At 41.2% G+C, this 21,393-nt stretch overlaps 1 protein-coding gene across 1 annotated transcript in view; it reads right to left on the bottom strand.

Annotated features, from left to right (window-relative positions):
• Window positions 1-11,686: 11,686 nt before the first annotated feature.
• Window positions 11,687-21,393, bottom strand: part of LOC140458848 (uncharacterized) — a 44,976-nt gene continuing 35,269 nt past the window's right edge. The window contains exons 8-11 of the mRNA XM_072553531.1: window positions 17,621-17,749; window positions 15,343-15,505; window positions 15,155-15,252; window positions 11,687-13,822 (exon numbers count right to left, since the gene is read on the bottom strand). Of these exons, the coding sequence (XP_072409632.1) occupies window positions 13,628-13,822; window positions 15,155-15,252; window positions 15,343-15,505; window positions 17,621-17,749 (585 nt within the window). The 3' untranslated portion in view covers window positions 11,687-13,627. The remainder of the gene's footprint in view (window positions 13,823-15,154; window positions 15,253-15,342; window positions 15,506-17,620; window positions 17,750-21,393) is intronic.

Here is a 21,393-nt window from a genome sequence, read left to right as displayed (position 1 = left end):
GGAACACTTCATACCCAGGGCATCAATGTGGAATTCAACAGTTTCTTCATTTCCCCTTCCCCCACCTCACCCTACTTCCAAACTTCCAGCTCAGCACTGTCCCCATGACTTGTCCTACCTGCCTACCTCCTTTTCCACCTATCCACTCCACCCTCTCCAGAATCTGGTTTCCAGCATCTGCAGTCATTGTTTTTACCTCATTGATTTTAACCCTACTGCGAATCCTCTTGCAAGGATGCCTGCCTTGAAGAAGTTTTCCTCCTCTCTCTACAAGAATCTCAGGGAGTCCCTCTCCCACTGCAACTCCCAGGTCATTTCTTCTGCCCTGAAGCTCTCACTCTATGCTACTTTCTCCCCACCCCCACCCCCCTCTAGCTTATCTCTCCACGCTTCAGGCTCACTGCCTTTATTCCTGCTGAAGAGCTTTTGCCCAAAATGTCGATTTCGCAGCTCCTTGGATGCTGCCTGAACTACTGTGTTCTTCCAGCACCACTCATCCAGAATCTGGTTTCCAGCATCTGCAGTCATTGTTTTTACCTTGCTCTCCCTCCAGCTTGTGTTGGGCTTCACCGAAACATGAGAAGGCAAAAATGTACAGAGCATGAGACGCAAGTGGTGAATTGAAATGTTAAGCAACTGAAAGTCGAATTCATTCTTATTAAATAGTGTTAGGTGAAGGGATACCCTCATGACCATCCACTGCTTGTCCAGCAGGTGAAATCTTTTGGCCTTCAAAATAAATCTTATTGCAATCGGTAGTGTGTTTTTAAATTTTGCATTAGTGGTGCTGGAAGAACACAGCAGTACAGGCAGCATCCGAGGAGCAGTAAAATCGACGTTTCGGGCAAAAGCCCTTCATCAGGAATAAAGGCAGAGAGCCTGAAGGATGGAGAGATAAGCTAGAGGAGGGTGGGGGTGGGGAGAAAGCAGCATAGAGTACAACAGGTGAGTGGGGAAGAGGCTGAAGATGATAGGTCAGGGAGGAGGGTGGAGTGGATAGGTGGAAAAGGAGATAGTCAGGTAGGACAGGTCATGGGGACAGTGCAGAGCTGGAAGTTTGGAACTAGGGTGAGGTGGGGGAAGGGGAAATGAGGAAACTGTTGAAGTCCTGGGGTTGAAGTGTTCTGAGGCAGAAGATGAGGCATTCTTCCTCCATGCATTTGGTGGTGAGGGAGCGGCGCTGAAGGAGGCCCAGGACCTCCATGCCCTTGGCAGAGTGGGAGGGGGAGTTGAAATGTTGGGCCACAGGGTGGTGTGGTTGATTGGTGCGGGTGTCCCGGAGATGTTCCCTAAAGCGCTCTGCTAGGAGGCGTCCAGTCTCCCCAATGTAGAGGAGACCACATTGGGAGCAACGGATATAATAAATGATATTGGTGGATGTGCAGGTAAAACTTTGATGGATGTGGAAGGCTCCTTTAGGGCCTTGGATGGAGGTGAGGGAGGAAGTGTGGGCGCAGGTTTTGCAGTTCCTGCGGTGGCAGGGGAAGATGCCAGGATGGGAGGGTGGGTTGTAAGGGGGCGTGGACCTGACCAGGTAGTCATGGAGGGAACAGTCTTTGCGGAAGGCGGAAAGGGGTGGGGAGGGAAATATATCCCTGGTGGTGGGGTCCGTTTGGAGATGGCGGAAATGTCAGCAGATGATTTGGTTTATGCGAAGGTTGGTAGGGTGGAAGGTGAGCACCAGGGGCGTTCTGACCTTGTTACGGTTGGAGGGGTGGGGTCTGAGGGCGGAGGTGTGGGATGTGGACGAGATGCGTTGGAGGGCATCTTTAACTACGTGGGAAGGGAAATTGCGGTCTCTAAAGAAGGAGGCCATCTGGTGTGTTCTGTGGTGGAACTGGTCCTCTTGGGAGCAGATATGGCAGAGGCGGAGGAATTGGGAATATGGGATGGCATTTTTGCAGGAGGTAGGGTGGGAAGAGGTGTAATCCAGGTAGCTGTGGGAGTTGGTGGGTTTGTAAAAAATGTCAGAGTCAAGTCGGTCGTCATTAATGGAGATGGAGAGGTCCAGGAAGGGGAGGGAGGTGTCAGAGATGGTCCAGGTAAATTTAAGGTCAGGGTGGAATGTGTTGGTGAAGTTGATGAATTGCTCAACCTCCTCGCGGGAGCACGAGGTGGCCCCAATGCAGTTATCAATGTAGCGGAGGAAGAGGTGGGATGTGGTGCAGTTGTAACTACGGAAGATCAACTGTTCTACGTAGCCAACAAAGAGACAGACATAGCTGGGACCCATACGTGTGCCCATGGCTACCCCATTGGTCTGGAGGAAGTGGTTTTTAAACTCTACCATGAAAGTAACCTACATGAGCTGCATATGCGCTTCCAGATTCTTGTCCATGTGCTCACATGTAAAAAAAAGTTTGCTGAACCATTTCAAATTCATTGTTAGTTTCATTAGACATTTGCTTTAAATTTGGAAACTTCAGTCTCCGTGTTTTTGGAATTTACTGCTATGCTTCCACAATAGTCTTTTATCGCAGTGTAGAAAAAGTCTTGCTTTTTAACTTTAACAACAGTTCATTTTTCCTGAGATAAGGGGAACGAGCTCAACTACATTCCCAAAGTTGTCTGCCTTGTTTTATGAAATAGCCGTCCCTGCTGCTGTTCACAGAATTCTGCTTGGCATGTTTTGATTTTACTTACATCAGGAGAGACGTCTGTTTCGTGATCAGTTTCAACATCATTATATGGTTTGTACAGTCACAGTGCTGAATATACTTGCAGCTTTTTCCTGGAGTAATGCATACTGGGTATGTTGCATTCCTATTAGTAATGAGTTTTATACTACAGCTATTTTTCCAATTCCCTCAGCTTTTCGCTTTCCTTATCCAACTTTAAAACACACAATGACCACCACAGGCTGACTTATTCTTGCAAGTTATCAAGGACACACTCATAATTACTCTCGCATATTATTACAATTTTCAGCACAGCGCCCTCTGCCAATGATCCTATCTTTTCCATAAACTATGAGTCGCATTTTAGAATATCCCAATGCTGTGATACCTTTAATCGAAAACTGCTGCATCTCAAAGCCAATTAAACACCGAAATCTGTGTTCCACTCCCGCCACAATGTTGATTTTAGAGGGGTTGTGATCACAGTTACATAATATAAGCACCTGTCAGCTTTAAAACATTAAAATTGCGAAAGGTGCTATTTAGGTGCAAATTTCTTGCTTATTAGGGGTTGAATTTTCCCAGTTCCTAAACAACTTGGCAATGGCAAGTCAACTGGGAGAATGTGGTGATAATGGAAAAGTGAGATTCTTGCCGGAGAAAACAAAGTGTAATTTTCCATCCGAGGTTTGAACAGCAAGATGAGAATCTCACTGGTGAATGGTCTATTTTTCATGTATTTGCTATTCAATCTTAATTGTTTTGTTGCAGATAAATTAATGTTGGAGATCTGAAACAAAACTGAAATTGCTCGTGAAACTCAGCAGGTCTGGCAACATCAGTGCAGAGAAAGCAGATTTAACATCACTAGTCCAGTGACATTAGATCAGACCTGCTGAATTTTGCCAGCAATTTTTGTTCATTTATCTGTAGTTTATGTTGCTATTGTTTCTACCAGTTACCTCAAATCTGTGTGATTTAGTTCTCAACTCATTCATTGTCACAAACTAGTTCCTTTTTTTGTTAAAAGCTGTTTCTTGGCTCAAGGATACTTTTATCCTTGATTTTTTTTCAGGGGGGCAATAAACCCGGCCGGGCTCTGATCAATCTATTTGAGTACAGAGATGAAAAGGATTTTGAGCGGCATTTTGTTTACGTACAAACAGATTAGACTTCAAGCCAAAACAGTCATGTTTTAGAAGTGACCTGCATAAACAAAGGGGAGTGGTCAGCTCTCTAGCTGGGCTGAGCTGTTTTTAGTTCAGTCTTGAACTGGAAAGTTCAACAGGGAGCTGTGTGGAAACTCTCTCTCTTTTCTGCCCTTCAACTTCAACCTATAGCATGTGTTCCATCTATACTGGTTTTTAAAGGGAGTTTTGCTTTATTGGGACTGTTGTGTGTATTCGGAACAGCATAATTAAGTCTAGGTTGAGTTCTATAGGGGTTCCTCATTCTGTTCTTTGTGTTTCATTGTGTCAATTTGTGAATTTTTTTTTGTCTGTTTTAAAATTTAGTAGTCAACTTAGCTATCTAACTCTGGGTAATTTTCACTATACATTTACCAAAACAAATTGCAAACTTATGGTTTGGGCTGCCTGCTGAAGAATGTTTTGTGTGGTCTGGCCTAGTTCATAACATTCATCAATTTTTAAAATTCATTCATGGAATGCGGATGGAACATGGATGGGCCAGTCTTTATTCTCCATTCCTAATTGCCTATCGTGAGCTGCCCTCTTGAAGCACTGCAGTCCATGTGGTGTAGGTAGACCACAATGCTATTAGGTAGGAAATTCCAGATTTTGACCCAGCAACAGTAAAGGAACCGTGACACATTTCCAAGTCAAGAGTTTATGCCTTGGAGAGGATGTTGCAACTGAGTGTCTTGTATGTCTGTTCCCTTTAGTCTTGTGGGAGAGGTCACGTGGTTCAGAAGCTGCCTTTGTGAGTTACTGCAGTGCGTCTTGCAGATGATTGATCAATGGGAACGGTTTCTCTCCACCTACTGTGCCCAGATGTCTTGTGATGCTGAATGCCTCTGAAAAATTTCATTTTTCCATGGGAAATGGTATTTTTTAGCTGGGACATAGGGAGAATTTCTATACCCAGTGGATTTGAATCTTTGGAATTCTCTACCCCAGAGAATTGTGGATGTTCCATCATTGAATCTATTTAACATTGAGAGAATCTTGATCGTAAAAGAAATCAAGGGTATTGGGTAGTGTGTAGGGGAATGATTTTGATTTAGGTGACAAAATATATTGATGAGAGTAGTACAGTTGATGTGGTTTACATGGATTTCAATAAGGTCTTTGACAAGGTCCCACATGGAAGGCAAGTCCAAAAGGTGACAGAAAAGATCCTCAGTTCCATTGGAGACCAGAAGACACAGGAACACAGAAGCAGGCTACTTGGCCCATCATATATGCTCTGCCGTTCAATGAGATCATGGCTGATCTAATAATCCCAATTCCATTTTCTTGCCTTATTCCATAACCCTCAATTCCCCCAATGATTAAAAATCTGTCTATCTTAGTCCTGAATCTAAAACGGAACATGAACAGCTGTCTGCAGAATTTCACAGATCCAACACCCCTTGAAAAGCAATCCTCATTACTGTCTTAAATGGATGACTCTTAACTGTGACCTTATACACTCTGGTCTTAAACATTCCCACAACTTCTCTGCACCTACCTTTTGTAAGTCTGATAAGAATATTGGTTCTTTCAATATCTTATCTCTCATTTTCCTAAATTCCAAACAATCCAAGCTGAACTGATTCATTTTCTCTTCAGAAGAAAATTACTGCATACCCAAGATCAATCCAGTGAACTGTTTCTAGACTGTCACCAATGCCAGTACACAGGTGGCACAGTGGTTAGCATTGCTGCCTCACAGTGCCAGGGATCTGGGTTCAATTCCAGCCTCAGGTGACTGTTCGTGTAGGGTTTGCACATTCTGCCTCTGTCCGCATGGGTTTCCTCCGGGGGGCTCTGGTTTCCTCCTACAGTCGAAAGGTGTGCAGATGAGGGTGAATTGGCCATGGTAAATTGCCCATAGTGTTCACCTATGTATAGGTTAGGTGCATTAGTTAGGCATAACTAAGCTCCCCATAAGTATGGGGGAATGGGTCTGGGTGGGTTACTCTTCGAAGGGTCAATGTGGACTTGTTAGGCCTAAGGGCCTGTTTCCACACTGTAGGGATTCTGTGATCTGAGATAAGGGGACCAAAACTGTTCATTGTATTCCAGCTGTGGTCTGATGAGTGTGTTGCATAGCTTTAGTGAGACTTCTCTATACTCCGTTCCCTTTGAAATACTGGTTGATATTCCATTTGCCTTCCCTATTATTCACATAGATGTTAATTTACTGTGATTCATGCACTCAGACTCCCAAATCCCATAAGCTTTCTGCAGTCTCTTTCCCCCCCACCCCCATCTCAAGAATGTTAGGGAGCATGCAAAGCAATAAGCAATGCTCAAATAGTAGGATGAGGAAGAAAGCATGCTGCTTTCACAAGTAGTGCAAAGCTGAGGATAAATTAAAGCGCAAGTAGTCAACACACATGAGCACAACCTTGCCAGTGGATTAATAATTGTCTGTCTTCAACCACATTCAAGATTTAAAAAAATAAATAAATACTTAGGTAATGTTTCTTATTTGATTGGCTTGGACTCAAAGAGCCAAAGGGACCTTTTTTCATGTTACTCACCTCTATGGCTCCAAACTCAAGCTGTCTAAAGGGATTTTCAGAACTCACGTTGTCAGAAACAGAATTAAAGTCAAGTCTTCAATGTGGAGCTCTCCAAATTTTTCACACCCAACAAGAACACACTGTGGGAGAACAAGTACTTCTAAACCACCTGAATTTGTGAAGTCAGAGTCTTGGGAAGAGATACAGAAGTAGAAATAGTAATTATGTACATGAAAGTGTAAATATCATAATGGAAGAAAAAACCATGGTCCAGGAGAAATTTGTGTAAGGGTTCTAAGGCCATTAGCATCACCCAACTGGGTACCACAGACCTATCTAAAAGTGGCAGCAAATCTATGTTATATTACACAATGATGCAGAGCGTTTGTAAAACATGAGCAGCAGGATTCATTCCTAATACAACAACTGGGTTCCCCTCTTTTTAAGTTCTGTCCCACCACTGCTCTTTTCACACTCCCTCTCTGCACATTCTCTGTACGCTCATCTTCTCACATTGTCTCACTCCTCACACTATATTCTCTCATCACATTATATTTCTGTTTTTGTTAGGATAAGGAACAGACTGAAGGATGTGAGGAAGGTCAGTTCAGCTATGATCATATTGAATGGTGGAGCAGGATCAAGGGGCCAAAAAGCCTACTTCTGTTCCTATTTCATATGGTCTTATGGGCTATCGCTGACCTCAATAGTTCAATCACGAGTTGTCGGTTATGACCACCCTTTAATGAATGGGATGGTTGCACTGTTTGATGTTAGCATGAATAGAAATGGATATATAAACAGGATAACAGTAAGATGTATTAATTAAAACAGAAAATGCTGTGAAGAAAATCAGCTGAACAACTGGCTTTTGTGGACGCAAACCCCTACAGTGCGGAAGCCCACACCAACCCTCTGAAGAGCATCCCACCCAGATCCCTACCCGTAACCCGCATTTCCCATGGCCAATCCACCCAGGCAATTTATCATGGCCAATCCATCTAACCCACATATCTTTATGGGAGGAAACTGGAGCAACGGGAGTATGCGTAAACTCCACAGAGTCAGTCGCCCAAGGGTGGAATCAAACCCAGATCCCTGGCGCTGTGAGGCAGTCGTGATGTAATTTACAGGAAAACCTAAAAGGAACATCACACAACACAAAAGGAAAGGCTGCATTCTCCACCTTCCTATTTCTGCCCAGCTATTAGTCTTCTATAAGTCATGCCTTTTAAGGACTTATGCAGTGAAAATGAATTGAAAAATCAATGTGACCATAACTGCAGTCATTGTACACTTCCTGTTAAAATTCCCGTGTAGAAGAATACAAAACAAAGAAGGGTCACTTGTCTCAGAACGTTAACTTTGCTTTTTCTCTACACATGACCAGTTGAGTTTCTCCAACAAAAAATTGTTTTTCAACCAAAGACCAAGTCTTTGATCTCCACTCGGTGAAGGAACATTGAACAGCAGCTACATTATTGTCATTGGTATCACCACCTGAAGACTATATTATCCATAGTTTATAAGTGTCATTATCGAAGAAAATATTTTTATTTCCAGAATATTAATTGGATCTAAGCGGTATAATTCAGGAGAAATATACATCTGTATAATCAAGAATCTTCTTCAATGGTTATGCAGAAGCAATGGTTAAAGGATGGTAACAGGACAGCAAAAGGAAGGGAGGCATGAGTAACTCTGGAAGGTAAGTGGAATAGAAATCATGGAGAGCATCCCTAGACCAAACAGCAGCTCAAAGACAGCAGTGAAAATCTCCAACTACCATGATGGTCTTCCCTGTGAAGTAGGCTGTGTCTTTTGTCGACAGAGGAAGGAAACAGAACCTGCATACTCCTCATGCATGACAACGGTTTCATCAAGCCATTGGTACGAGGTATTGTTCTGACAACACAATGGCATTGAAGTGGGTCCTGATGAGATCTGAGGTCCAGGCAGTTGACCAAGATATTGGTAGAAGAAAGTGGGGACTGCAGATGCTGGAGATCAGAGTCGGGAGTGTGGTGCTGGAAAAGCACCTCAGGTCAGGCAGCATCTGAGGAGCAGGAGAATCGATGTTTTGGGCATTAGCCTTTTACTGCGCGAGGACCTTCTTCACACCTGCTGTTGTTGGCCTCATTAGAATAACGGTCATCTCATTACCATAATAGTCATCTCATTAGAATAATGATCACGGTCAGAAATTGAGGTAAAAACAGTTCAATGTTTGGGCTTGATAATTGTAAGAAACAAACTTAATAAAATTTAGACAAGACCACCAAAACTGGAAACAAGACAATTTATTACGAACTTGCAAGTAAGGGCATCAATTGCAGAAGCAAATGAGCAAAGAGAGTTCAAAGTACTACACAGTTATACCTTTGAGTTGCGTGAGGTCATCTCTCCCGATTCCTACATTACCCAATCTTTCTTAGTATTCTGCCATTGCCCAGCTATGCTCCACCCTTATTGCCCCCTTCTCTCTAAGTTGGCAACCTTTCCCTCTGTAAGGCTAAACTTGTATCTTGGTGTTCCTTCTTCACTTTACTTGTAACATCTTCCATTGTCCATAGGTACATTCCATTCCTGAACATACGTTTTAACAATGCATCTTTTAGTGCTTAGTCTATGCGTTTCAGCTATCTCAACTATTTTGCTGAGACTATTCTTTCAAACTTTATGAAGAAATTATTTACTTTAATAATTCTGCAGTAAAGTTAGTATTCAATTATCCACAATTATACATTAAGGATTAAGAAACATTTCTCTAATGCTTGCTTAGCTGATTTTTTCTTTACCTCTTTTCTGCACGTACACTCTCTTGCTTTTCTATATCTGCAAAAACAACACACTTCCCCATTTCTTACAACTCACCCATTTTCTTTTTTTTTAACATTTGTTGTTTCTGCAATTTTATTTTCTGCCCTCTTTTCACCCTATGGTTCTGAGGTTCACAATCTTGCTATTTCTGTCCTTCTAAGTCTGTCTTTTTCAAACTCTAAGAGTAATCTGCTACTCTCTCTTTCTTGCGCTTGTGCTATTATCATGACCATTATTGATTGTTGTCCTCCCAAAGACATTACCAGCTTAGTCATTATCCACTTTAACACATTAAATCCTATCAGTAGACCTACAATTATTAGTAATACATAAATGCCTAAATTAACTAACCATTTTCCCCAACCGGTCAGTCTCCAGTCACCCCATCCCCATCCTTCATCTTTTCGGAGTTCATCCCCAATTTCTCTTATATTGCTTATCTTTTTCTTTATTATTTCAGCCTTATCTTCCACTATGGAAGACGAAGTCAAAAAATAAAATCAATGATGGGAAGAAAAACAGTTTTTACATTTCATCAAAATGCACAAGAGCGGTTCCACTGTCACCAACTGATAAGTGTGGACTGGAGCTATTCTGTTACCAACTCAATATCTGATCCAAATAAGATATATTTATGCGTCATGTATCCCACCTACAAATGGCACACTTCCTGTGCAACTTGAAAAACATGAAATTTGATGACAATCAAATCTATTGGACCAAATTTTCCTTTTTCAAAATGGACACCCGACAAGTTTCAAAGGTAAAAACAATGATTGCAGATGCTGGAAACCAGATTCTGGATTAGAGTGGCGCTGGAAAAGCACAGCAGTTCAGACAGCATCCGAGGATCGCCAAAAGCCCTTCATCAGGAATACAGGCAGAGTGCCTGAAGGGTAGAGAGATAAATGAGAGGAGGGTGGGGGTGGGGAGAAAGTAGCATAGAATACAATAGGTGAGTGGGGGAGGGGATGAAGGTGATAGGTCAGAGAGGAGAGTAGCAAAGAGTACAATGAGTGAATGGGGGTGATGATGGAGGTGATAGGTCGGGGGAAGACAAAAATAAATTGCAGATGGTAACAATTGCTGTTCTCATTCCTTGTTACAGTCCAAATGATATTTCTGACTCAAATGAGTCATTCTCAGGAACAACTTCAAAATGCAAGCAGCGTAGGGAGCAAACTCTGTAACTGGAGAGCTGGAGGCTATCGGGTAAGGTGAGATTTATGTATATATTTATTTTAGAGTTTGAAATTTGATTTAGTGGAGGTGGGTTTGGGACCTGTGCGTGTCATGGGTTTTGATTAACAATTTGTAATGCTTTCTGGAGCCATGGTTTATTTAAAAATAAACTTTAGTGTAAACTGGCTGTAAAAATGGACAGTAGAAGTACCCTAAATGTCTATAAAAAGGAATGGAGAGGCCATAGTGAAAAGAGGCTACTTTGAGAACGAGGCTGAGGAAATAGTAATGAGGAACGGTCAGGGAGTTGAATAAATACTTTGCATCAGTTTGGTCAGTGACAGTGGGTGACCATATCGGGGAAAGTGACCACAATTTGGGTACATTTAGTCTATGGAAAAGCTTTAAGACATTGTGAGATTGCAAAAGGTGCTATGTTGATGCCGATTTCTTGCTTGTCAGGGGCTAAATTTTCCCAGCCCTTGAACAACTTGGCAATGGCAGGTGATTTAGGAGAAGATGGTAGAATCAGAAAAATGAGATTTTTGTCAGAGGAAGAAGTGCAGGTGAATGGGATTATTGTGTTTGATGGTTAACAAAGACATGGTAAGCTGAAAGGTCTGGTTGTCTGCTGTACGATTCTATGACTCTGAGATGAACCATGATTGTGTTGAATAGTTGGATAAATTTGAGGGGTCGTACAGTTTACTCTTTCCGTTATTTCTTAGGCTTTTGCATTGTGACAACATTCATACTTTATATTAGTCAGATGAAGATGTTTCAAAAATGGAAAGCTGTGCAATGCTGTCATGAATAAGAATAATATATTTCATCAGAGTTAAAGCAATTTTATCAAAAAGCAATTGCCAACATGTACTCATCCTTTACTCCAGGAGATTGGCTTCCCCTCCTAAAATGGCAAAATCAAAGGCAAAGTTGACAATAAAACCCTTAACCATGAGCAAAAGAAAAATGTTGGTAAGAGATTTCATGTAGTCTCAGAAGGATAAAGCAAGTAATTCTTGACGCTCGTGCACATCATACAAGATAAATAACATTTGACCGTAACATGCATTTTCAATAACTCAATCATTTCCCAGTTGAGAAAACATATGTTCTTCCCACTGGAGTGCAGCAATTGAATTAAGTCTTTTGGATGATGGTTGTCTACTTCAGGAGATGTAAACCCACATTCAATACCTTCTCAGCTTGCACCACCTTTTGTTACAGTTTTGTACCTTTTGTAAGTCTAAACATTCTCATATGCTTTGGAATAATTAAGCAGGTGATGAATTTAGAATTTTCAAACACTCATAAGGAACAGCTTTTTCTTATCCAGTGCATATTGACAAAAAACAAGTTTAGATTCTGTTCATCTTTCTAAATACATGATTTTTATTCTTTAATTACAGAAAAACTGTTACAGTGACGTTATGGACCAGACCAAACCCATTCGAAACATAGCCAATCCTCTCTCTCTTATCCTTTTTAAAAGGCAACTGTAAGGCACTGCATTTCAGATGTGATTTGGTTAGTCAAACTACTAAGTTTTAAGCAAAATAAAATTTATCCTTACACTACAGTTATAATACAAAGAAGAATTGGCATAACTTTAATTATATCAAAATAGTTAACAAATGTAATAGATGATTTAACTATTAGTTATCAACTGATCCAATATGTCAGCATCCCATAAACAATGCCTTGTCAAAGGCAAATTCAGCAAAACCGATTCCCTAATGTCCTATCTCCTCCAGTCCAGGAGAAGGAACACTGTCAGAAAGAATCTAGCAGCAGAGAGAGAGTTGTGTCTGGTAGTTTCAACTCCAACAATCCCAACGTCAATAGCTGAAAGCAAAACTAAAATCCAGGGTTGTTTGAGCCTGACTCCACACACACACACTCATTTTTAAACTGAAAAAAAATGCTCCTGACTTTGCTTTTCCAAGCAGCAGAAACCTTGGCACCAGATTTACAATACCCCTCTTAAAGAGAAAGAGGACAGAACCAATCCCTCTTAAATGTACAACGACACTAATTGAACTGAAAACTTTTTGCTGGACTCTGCCAGTAGAATCATGGAACAATTGTAGCACTGGAGGCCACTGGATCTACTGTGTCCATACTGCAATGAAAGTCACAGGAAATAATATGTTTGTGACAAAACTTCATTGACTTGATTGCAGCATTGAGTTTACCTTACCATTAAACATGCTTTGTATCCATCCAATTGGCACCAGGTATTGCTCTTATAATTAAAATTTTATGTTTTACAAAGAATGAAAATAAAATAGAGAGCAAAACACATCTAAATTATTTATTACATAAGACTACCAAACTTGTGACACCATTATAAGATGACACTCCTAGGCTGCCCTCACAGTCATATACTATTTTGACTTGAAAATATCAATGTTCCTTCACCACTGCCAGGTCAAAAATGTGGAACACATGCCTTCCCAAAAGGCAGTGCGGGTCTTCCTATCACAGTGGTTCAAGAAGGCAGCCCATCATCACCTTCTCAAGGCAACAAGGGATGGGAAACAAATACTGGCCTGGTCAGTGATACTCACAAGAGGAATCATGAAATCAGGGGAAAATTGGACACCTGGAGCAGGGTATGATTTTGATACCACAAAAGATACAACTGACATTCGTATGTCTTGAAAATTGACCTGATGAATGCAAGGGACAAGGTTCAGCAAAATTTGCCTTTTTTTCAGCAGCGCTAAATAAGCAGAAGACGTTTCCAGTGGCAAAATGGTTGCTACCTAGACAGTTGTAGATGTAACAACGAGAGGGGGAAATGAGAATGTTTTGTTTGTTTACTTTACATAATGAGTTGCTGTGATCTGGAATACAGTGCGTGCACGAGTGGTGGAAGTAGATACATGAGGAGCGTTCAAAGGTGAATTTGATAAATACTTGGATAATAAACATATGCAAGGTTATGGGGAAGAGGCAGTTGGGAGCGGAGTTGATTGAATGGATCTTTCAACGCACCAGCACATACAAGGGGGCTGAATGGTCTTTTTCAATGCTAACTGATTCTGTGACTGCAGCCACTGTGGATCTTTATCAAACAAGAATATATAGAGTACTTATACATTAGGCCTTCAATGCCAACCATCTTTAAATCAACTAATGCTGGGAAATTCTGATGATTCGCAACAGTCCGATAGCATTTGTCAAGGGAGAAACAGAGTAAACGTTTTGAGTCAAGGAGGAGAACTGGAGGTCCTGAAGAATAGTCCTTCTGGACCTGAAATGTGTCTTTACAGATGCTGCTGTCAGTGTTCCCAGCATTTTTCTGTTTTCATTTCAAATTTCCAGCCTCTGCAGTATTTAGCCTTTTAAGTTTAATAGATGGGTCTATGTTTTTGACTATATTTTTCAGAGCGTACAAAGCAAGAATACATTTTGTCTTCTCAATCTTATCACCTTTCCACTCATTCGAAATAGCAAACATGGTGCGTTTTTTCATCCCAGTATAATCCGACAACATTGCAAACTAAGGAACGAGAAAAGGAGATAGGTAAATTGATACAAAATGAGTTGAGGTGATTATATTCTCCATCACCAATAAAATTTACTGAGATTAGCTGATCATTGGCTTATTGCTGCTTGAGGGAGCTTGCTGTGTACAAACTGGCTGCTGTGTTTCCTGTATTGCAACAGAATCCCAATTTGCTGTGAAATGTTTGGGAAATGCAGAGATTATGAAAACAATTCTCATTTAAGTGTTGTTGTTAAGCTGGAGAGGGTGCAGGAAAGACTTTCAAGGATGTTACCAGAACTGGAAGGTTTGAGATCTCGGAAGAGGCTGGAAAATGCTGGGGCTTTTTCCCCTGGAAGATTTGAGGCTGAAATGTTGACCTTATGTATAAAATCATGACAGCTATGAATAGGGTAAATAGGCAATGTCTTGTTTTCCCCCTAAGGTAGGGGACTGAAATTGGAGGGTATAGGTTTAAAGGTGAAATGGATAAGAATTAAAAGAATCTGAGGTGTAACTTTTTCATTTAAATTGTGGTACCGTGAATGGAGTGAGCTGCCAGTGGAGTGGTGGAGGCTGGTACAATTACAGCATTTAAAAGACATCTGGATGGATATATGAATAGGAAGGTTTTAGAGGGACATGGGCCAAATGTTAGTAAATGGGACTAGATCAGACTGGGATGTCTGGTCAGCTTGGAAGAGTTGGACCAATGGGCCTGTTTCCGTGTTGTATAGCTTCATGACTCTCTAAGTCATTTTGAATCATGAGGAAAGCTCACCACTGGGTCAAAATCCTGAAACTCCCTTCCAAGCAGTACTTCAGATGTAATCACACAGAGTGCAGGCCTTGTTCAAGGTCGTGACTCACCACCACCTTCTCAAGGGCAGTTAGGGCCAGGCAATAAATGTTAGCCATGCTTTGTTGTTCACATCCCATGAAAGAATAAAAATGATGTTAGGACCCTAAAAGTTTGTTGATACAACTTCCCTTCAGTAATATCATTTGATTCTGTCACTCTCTTTGTGTGCCTACCCCTCTGCCATCCCATCTATTTTTGTGTCATCTGCAAACATGGCGATTGCATAACCACGTTCCTAATCCAAGTCACTGATGTATAGTGTCAATAATTGTTACTCCAGCACTGATTCCTATGACACACCACTAGTTCCAGATTTAACGTTCCTGGAAATGCCCTCTGTATCCCAAATTTTCTGTCTCCTATATTCCAATCCTTAAAACCTGATGAGGAAATGTATAACTCTTCTTTTACTGTCATCACACCTGTTTATATGTTCTTAGATTGTATTGTGCACCTGATTTTAGAAATGAAAACCCTTCAATTACCTTCCGTTTTAGTTTTCTGTTTTCATAAATGCGATTATAGCTTTTCTGTGGTATCCTCAATCGATCAAAGTTGTTCCCAATCACAATATTGTAAATACCTGAAAAGAGACAATAGTTGAAAATACGAATGTTAAATGTAAAACAGAGTGGTAACAAAGGTTTATCAACAGACAGCAAAATTATCTTACCTTTCTGTGATACAATGGTTTGTAATTCCTGAAATTGCTTCATCAAATCCATATTAATGCCCTCCATAGTGAAAATATTAAAAATGAATGCAACAGCATGAATTACATTTTCTGGAATGACTCGATTCTGTGCACCATCTGAATAAGGATTGAAATCCTGCAACTAAGGTGAAAAAAAATAAACCTGTTATACTGAAAGCTACCATAAACGTTCATAACTATTCTGTATTAAGGAAAATGCTGATTGAAGGGGTTCCTATCAGCCCCTCTTTTTTTCCCCCCACAACATTCCTGATGAAGGTCTTATGCCCAAAACATCAACTCTCCTGTTCCTCAGATGCTGCCTGACCTGTGCTTTTTACAAGTGCCACACATTTTGATTGACTTTCCAGCATCTGTCATCCTCACTTTCTCCCATTTGTGTCATACAAGACCCATTCATCTTATTCACCAATCTTAGTGAGATCAAGATTGACCCCATACTGAAAGGGTTGCCTTCACTCTCCGTGAAACCAGAACAGTGTATTCTTCACAATTTATTTATTTTTCCATGTTTCATTTTCTTTGTGCATTTAGATGATTCAGTTATATGTTCTTCGGTTACTTTGCTTAGTCTGTTCTTTAATACTGTGTCCTTGTGTGTTGTTCTTGGACCATTCTGTGTTTAGTCACGCTGTCCTATTCTTGGATTATTCTCTAGAATTTTCTATTACTGGGTTTTAAAATTCATTCAAGGTAAATGGGCATTACTGGCTAGGCAGATGAGAGCCAACTACATTGTGGGTTTTGAGTCACATGTCAGTCAGATCAGGTAGAGATAGCAAATTTCCTTCCTTTTAAAAGGAAATTAGTAAACCAAGTGATCACATGATTGCCCTTGGTTAGATATGTACACCAGATTTTTATTAAATCTTGCAAGGTGTTCAAACCCATATCCTCAGAACATTAGCTGAGATTCTGTGTTGCTAATCCAGTGATATTACCACCATACCTCTGCCTCCCCAACTCAGATGTTGTGTGTTAATTTTGATTTTTCCATTAATTACACATTTTCCACTGATATATTTTGACGTACAGATCTATCTTGAAATGCTTAATTCAAATGCATCACTATTCATTTTTAACGTGGAGTCTGAAAAGGTATTTTCAATTTTCTGTGGTCTCAGAACAAATACATTTTTTACATATAGCATTGCTCTTCCATATTTTCTTCAGATATTTCGGTATAAACCCAATTACAAATTCCTTTAACTGATTTCATTATTGTACATTGTATTGACGTAGTTTATTGTAGCAGTAGATTTATGCAAAATTTTCTTACTTTCAGACTTGGCTTAGTTTCATCTTCTGCATGAAATATAAAATCAAGGCTCCCATCAGCAGTTCAAAACAACAATTTATTGATTTATCACTTTCCTGTTTTGCGGGAATTTGTTGTGTTTTCTGCATTGTTAAGCATAATATTCTAACTTGAGAACCTATAAATACAGTATTAACTCTTGGCTTTATGATAACCTTTGTGTTTTGGGGTTTTGAGCACATGCTTTGTTTTGACAGATATTCCTTTAAGTCTAAAGTAAAGCCTTTGGTATGAGTGGATTAAAAAGACCAGAAGTCACATGACACCAGGTTATCGTCCAACAGGTTTATTTGAAACCATAAACTTCCAAAGGTGTTGCTCGTTCATCAGGTGAAGAAGCAATACTCAGAAAACTTAAGATTTCAAATAAACTTGTTGAACTATAACCTGGTATCATGTGACTTCTGACTTTAACCACTCTAGTCCAACACTGGCACCACCACAGAGTGAGACAGTACTTGTAGACCTGCGCTTTGTTGGTCTGGATGGTATCCAAGAATGTGGGATAGATCACAGTCACTGGTTAAAACGACTAATGTGCAGAATTCATTTGAGTGACAAAATGAGGGATCCTATGTACTGGAGAGTACTTTGGAGAATTCTGCAACAATGCATGGTGCTACATGCCACAGGCTAACAATGTGCATAGCTTACAAAGTGGAAAAGGCTGACAGAAGTATCACTTTAATATTTTGAGAAATACAACACTTTTTCAGTTCTGGCACTATGTGCTCTGGTCTCTGAAGTTAAAGTGAGCACACAACCAACTTGCTGTGAGATGGAAGTGCTACCAGTTTAGCTTCTGCTGTCAGATACGAAGCTTTGTCGTGTAAACATTGCCCCTCATTCCAAAGAAGAGCTTGAATTTAGTGAAATTGTCTGAAGTTTTACAAGTATGAAATTGGTTTGTAAACTCACATCGGTTCCTGGTGGCACCCTTCCTTCCAGTATCATTGTTAATAGTTCCTTTCTCTTGTCCACATCTTTCAATGAATCCCAGCCAGCAGTATCCCAAAACTGCAATGAGTTTGACTTGTAGGACTTGAGCTGTTAAATAATTTTTAAAAATATTTACAATTATATAGTTCCTCTCACATCCTTAGCATGACTGAAAGATCTTTACTGTCAGTGAAGCAACATTCTGAAATCTGTTCACGGCTGCAATACAGAAAATATCAGAATCAATTTCTGACCAGCAGACACCCACAAACAGCAATGAGTTAAATAACAAATCATTTGTTTTCAACATGGTCAGAGGACAAATATTGGTCCTAGCTATTAGGATGACCACCTCTGCTATTCAAAATAATGGCTGTGGGATCAGTGAAGGCTTATGTAGTGTTTGTTTTAACATCTTTTCCTAAAAATGACACTTCATTGGAAGTGTCTGAATTAGTGTTCAAACTGCTGAAACAGAATTCAAATCTCAAACATCTGGCTTAATGCACTGCTTCAATAAAAATAACTATACATATAAAAATCAAATTTAGGGATAGGATCATGTACAAGCTACATAACAGGGCCTTAAGGAGTGTAGTGGAACAAAGGGACCTTGGCGTTCAGGTGCAGGGTTGGTAGACAGGGCAGTGAAGAAGGCTTTTGGCACACTGGCCTTAATCAGAAAGAACAAAGAAAATTTACAGTCCAGGAACAGGCCCTTCAGCCCTCCAAGCCTGAGCCGATCCAAATCCACTGTCTAAATCTATTTCCCAATTCCTAAGCATGTGTACCCTTCTGCTCCCCACCTACTCATGCATCTGTCCAGATGCACCTTAAATGAATCTAACATGCCTGCCTCCATTAAGTCTGCTGGCAACACATTCCAGGCACCTGCAACCCTCTGTGTAAAATATTTGCCATGTATATCCACCTTAAACTTTCCACCTCTCACCTTGAAAGCATGACCTCTCGGTATTGAATCCTTCACCCTGGGAAAACGCATTTCTCTATATACCCTTCATGATTTAATAAACCTCAATCAGGTCCCACCTCAGTCTCCTTTTTTCTAATTAAAACAACCCTAACCTACTCAACGTCTCTTCATAGCTAGCACCTTTCATACCAGGCAACATCCTCATAAACCTTCTCTGCACCCTCTCCAAAGCATCCACATTCTTTTGGTAATGTGGCGACCAGAACTGTACACAGTATTCCAAATGTGGCTGAACCAATGTCATGTACAATTTTAACATGATCTGCCAGCTCTTATACTCAATACCCTGTCCGATGAAGGCAAGCATACCATGTGCCTTCTTGACCACTCTATGCACCTGTGCAGCCACCTTCGGGGTACAATAGACTTGAACTCCCAAATCTCTCTGCTCATCAACTTTTCCCAAGGCTCTTCCATTTACAGTATAGTTTGCTCTAGAATTAGACTTCCCAAAATGTGTCACCTCACATTTGCCTGGATTGATCGCCATTTGCCACTTCTTCGCTCAACTCTCCAGTTTATCTATATCCTCTCATATTCTTTGACAGTCCCTTATGCTTTCTGCTACTCCACCAATCTTTATGTCACCTGCAAACTTACTGATCAGACTAACAACGCCCTCTTCCAGATCATTTATGTATATTACAAACAACAGTGGCCTGTTGCTCAACCAGTTCTTTATCCACCTAGCCAGAACACCCTGCACACCATGTGACTTCACTTTCTCCATTAGTCTACCATGGGGAACCTTATCAAATGCCTTACTAAAGTCCATGTATATGACATCAACAGCCCTTCCTTCATCCATCAACTTGGTCACTTCTTCAAAGAACTCTATTAAGTTGGTAAGGCATGATCTACCCTGCACAAAACTGTTGCCCATCACTGATAAGCCCATTCTTTTCCAAATATAAATAGATTTTATTCCTCAGTACCTTCTCCAGCAACTTTCCCACCACTGATGTCAGGCTTACTGGTCTGTAGTTATCAGTCAAGACACTGAGCATAGAAGCTGGGAAGTTATGTTACAGTTGTTAAAGATATTGGTGAGGCCACATTTGGAGGATTCTGTTCAGTTTTGGTCACCTTGCTATAGGAAGGATGTTATTAAACTGGAAAGAATGCAGAAGAAATTTACAAGGATGTTGCGAGGACTTAAGGGTCTGAGTTATAGGGAGAGGTTGGACAAACTAGAACATTTTTCTTTCGAGCGTAGGAGATTGAGAGGGGGATCTTATAGAAGTGTATACAAACATGAGAGACATGGATAAGGTAAATGCGCTGAGACATTTTTCCCAGGGTCGGGGAATCAAGGACTAGAGTTTAAGGTTCAAGGGGAAAGAATAAAAAGGAAGCTGAGGGGCAACTGTTTTACACAGAAGGTGGTACGCATGTGGAATGAGCTGCCAGCATAAGTGGTTGAGGCTGGTACATTAACAACATTAAAAATAGCATTCAGACAAATACATGGATAGGAAAGGTTTAGAAGAATATAGGCCAAGTGCAGGGAACTGGGGTTAGTATTGATGGACATTTTGGTTGACATGGACCACTTTGGGCCAAAGGGCCTGTCTCCGTGCTGTGGACTCTCTAATAATGCAAAAGCTGTGAGTTCAAATCACACTTTCCGAATTGAGGAAAATACCCTTGGTCATTTCAAACTTTTATATTGTTCAAAGAGAACAGATATGCCATTAAAGCTTTTCACCTTGCACTGATAAGGACCAAATCACAAGAATATGAAGTTTCGAAGGGTAAAAATCACCCAATTTAATACTGAACATCAGCTTTAAAAATCTTTTAAGTGCCAGTCTCAGTAACTGATGCTATTGGATTGTGTTAAATATCTAACCGTGTCATTAATCTGCCTGAAGGAAAGGGCAGCTGTCATTCTTTCCAAGCCGGGTCTCGATGTAGAGAATGTGAGGACTGCACTTGCTGGAGATCAGAGCAGAAAAATGTGTTGCTGGAAAAGTGCAGCAGGTCAGGCAGCATCCAAGGAGCAGGAGAATCAACGTTTCGGGCATAAGCCCTTCTTCAGGAATGAGGAAGGTGTGCCAAGCAGGCTAAGATAAAAGGTAGGGAGGAGGGACTTGGGGGAGGGACATTGGGAATGCAATAGGTGGAAGGAGGTTAAGGTGAGGTGATAGGCCGGAGAGGGGGTAGGGCGGAGAGGTCGGGAAGAAGATTGCAGGTCAAGAAGGCGGTGCTGAGTCCAGCGGTTAGGACTGAGATAAGGTGGGAGGGAGGGGAAATGAGGAAGCAGGAGAAATCTGCATTCATCCCTTGTGGTTGGAGGGTTCCTAGGCGGAAGATGAGGTGCTCTTCCTCCAGGCGTCATGTTGCCATGGTCTGGCGATGGAGGAGGCCAAGGACCTGCAAGTCCTTGGCGGAGTGGGAGGGGGAGTTAAAGTGTTCAGCCACATACATGGCGGTTGGGTTAGTTGGTGCGGGTGTCCCAGGGGTGTTCTCTGAAACGTTCCGCAAATAGGCGGCCTGTCTCCCCAATATAAGGAGGCCACACCGGGTGCAGCAGATGCAGTAAATGATGTGTGTGGAGGTGCAGATGAATTTGTGACGGATATGGAAGGATCCCTTGGGGCCTTGGAGGGAAGTGAGGGGGGGGGGGGGGGGGCGCAAGTTTTGCATTTCTTGCGGTTGCAGGGGAAGGTGCCGGGAGTGGAGGTTGGGTTGGTGGGGGGTGTGGACCTGATAAGGGAGTCGCGGAGGGAGTGGTCTTTCCAGAACGCTGATAGGG

The sequence above is a fragment of the Chiloscyllium punctatum genome, chromosome 34 (assembly GCF_047496795.1).
Source record: "Chiloscyllium punctatum isolate Juve2018m chromosome 34, sChiPun1.3, whole genome shotgun sequence".
Taxonomy (NCBI): domain Eukaryota; kingdom Metazoa; phylum Chordata; class Chondrichthyes; order Orectolobiformes; family Hemiscylliidae; genus Chiloscyllium; species Chiloscyllium punctatum.
The sequence above is the reverse complement of the archived record's forward strand: the minus strand, read 5'-3'. Positions and strand labels throughout refer to the sequence as shown.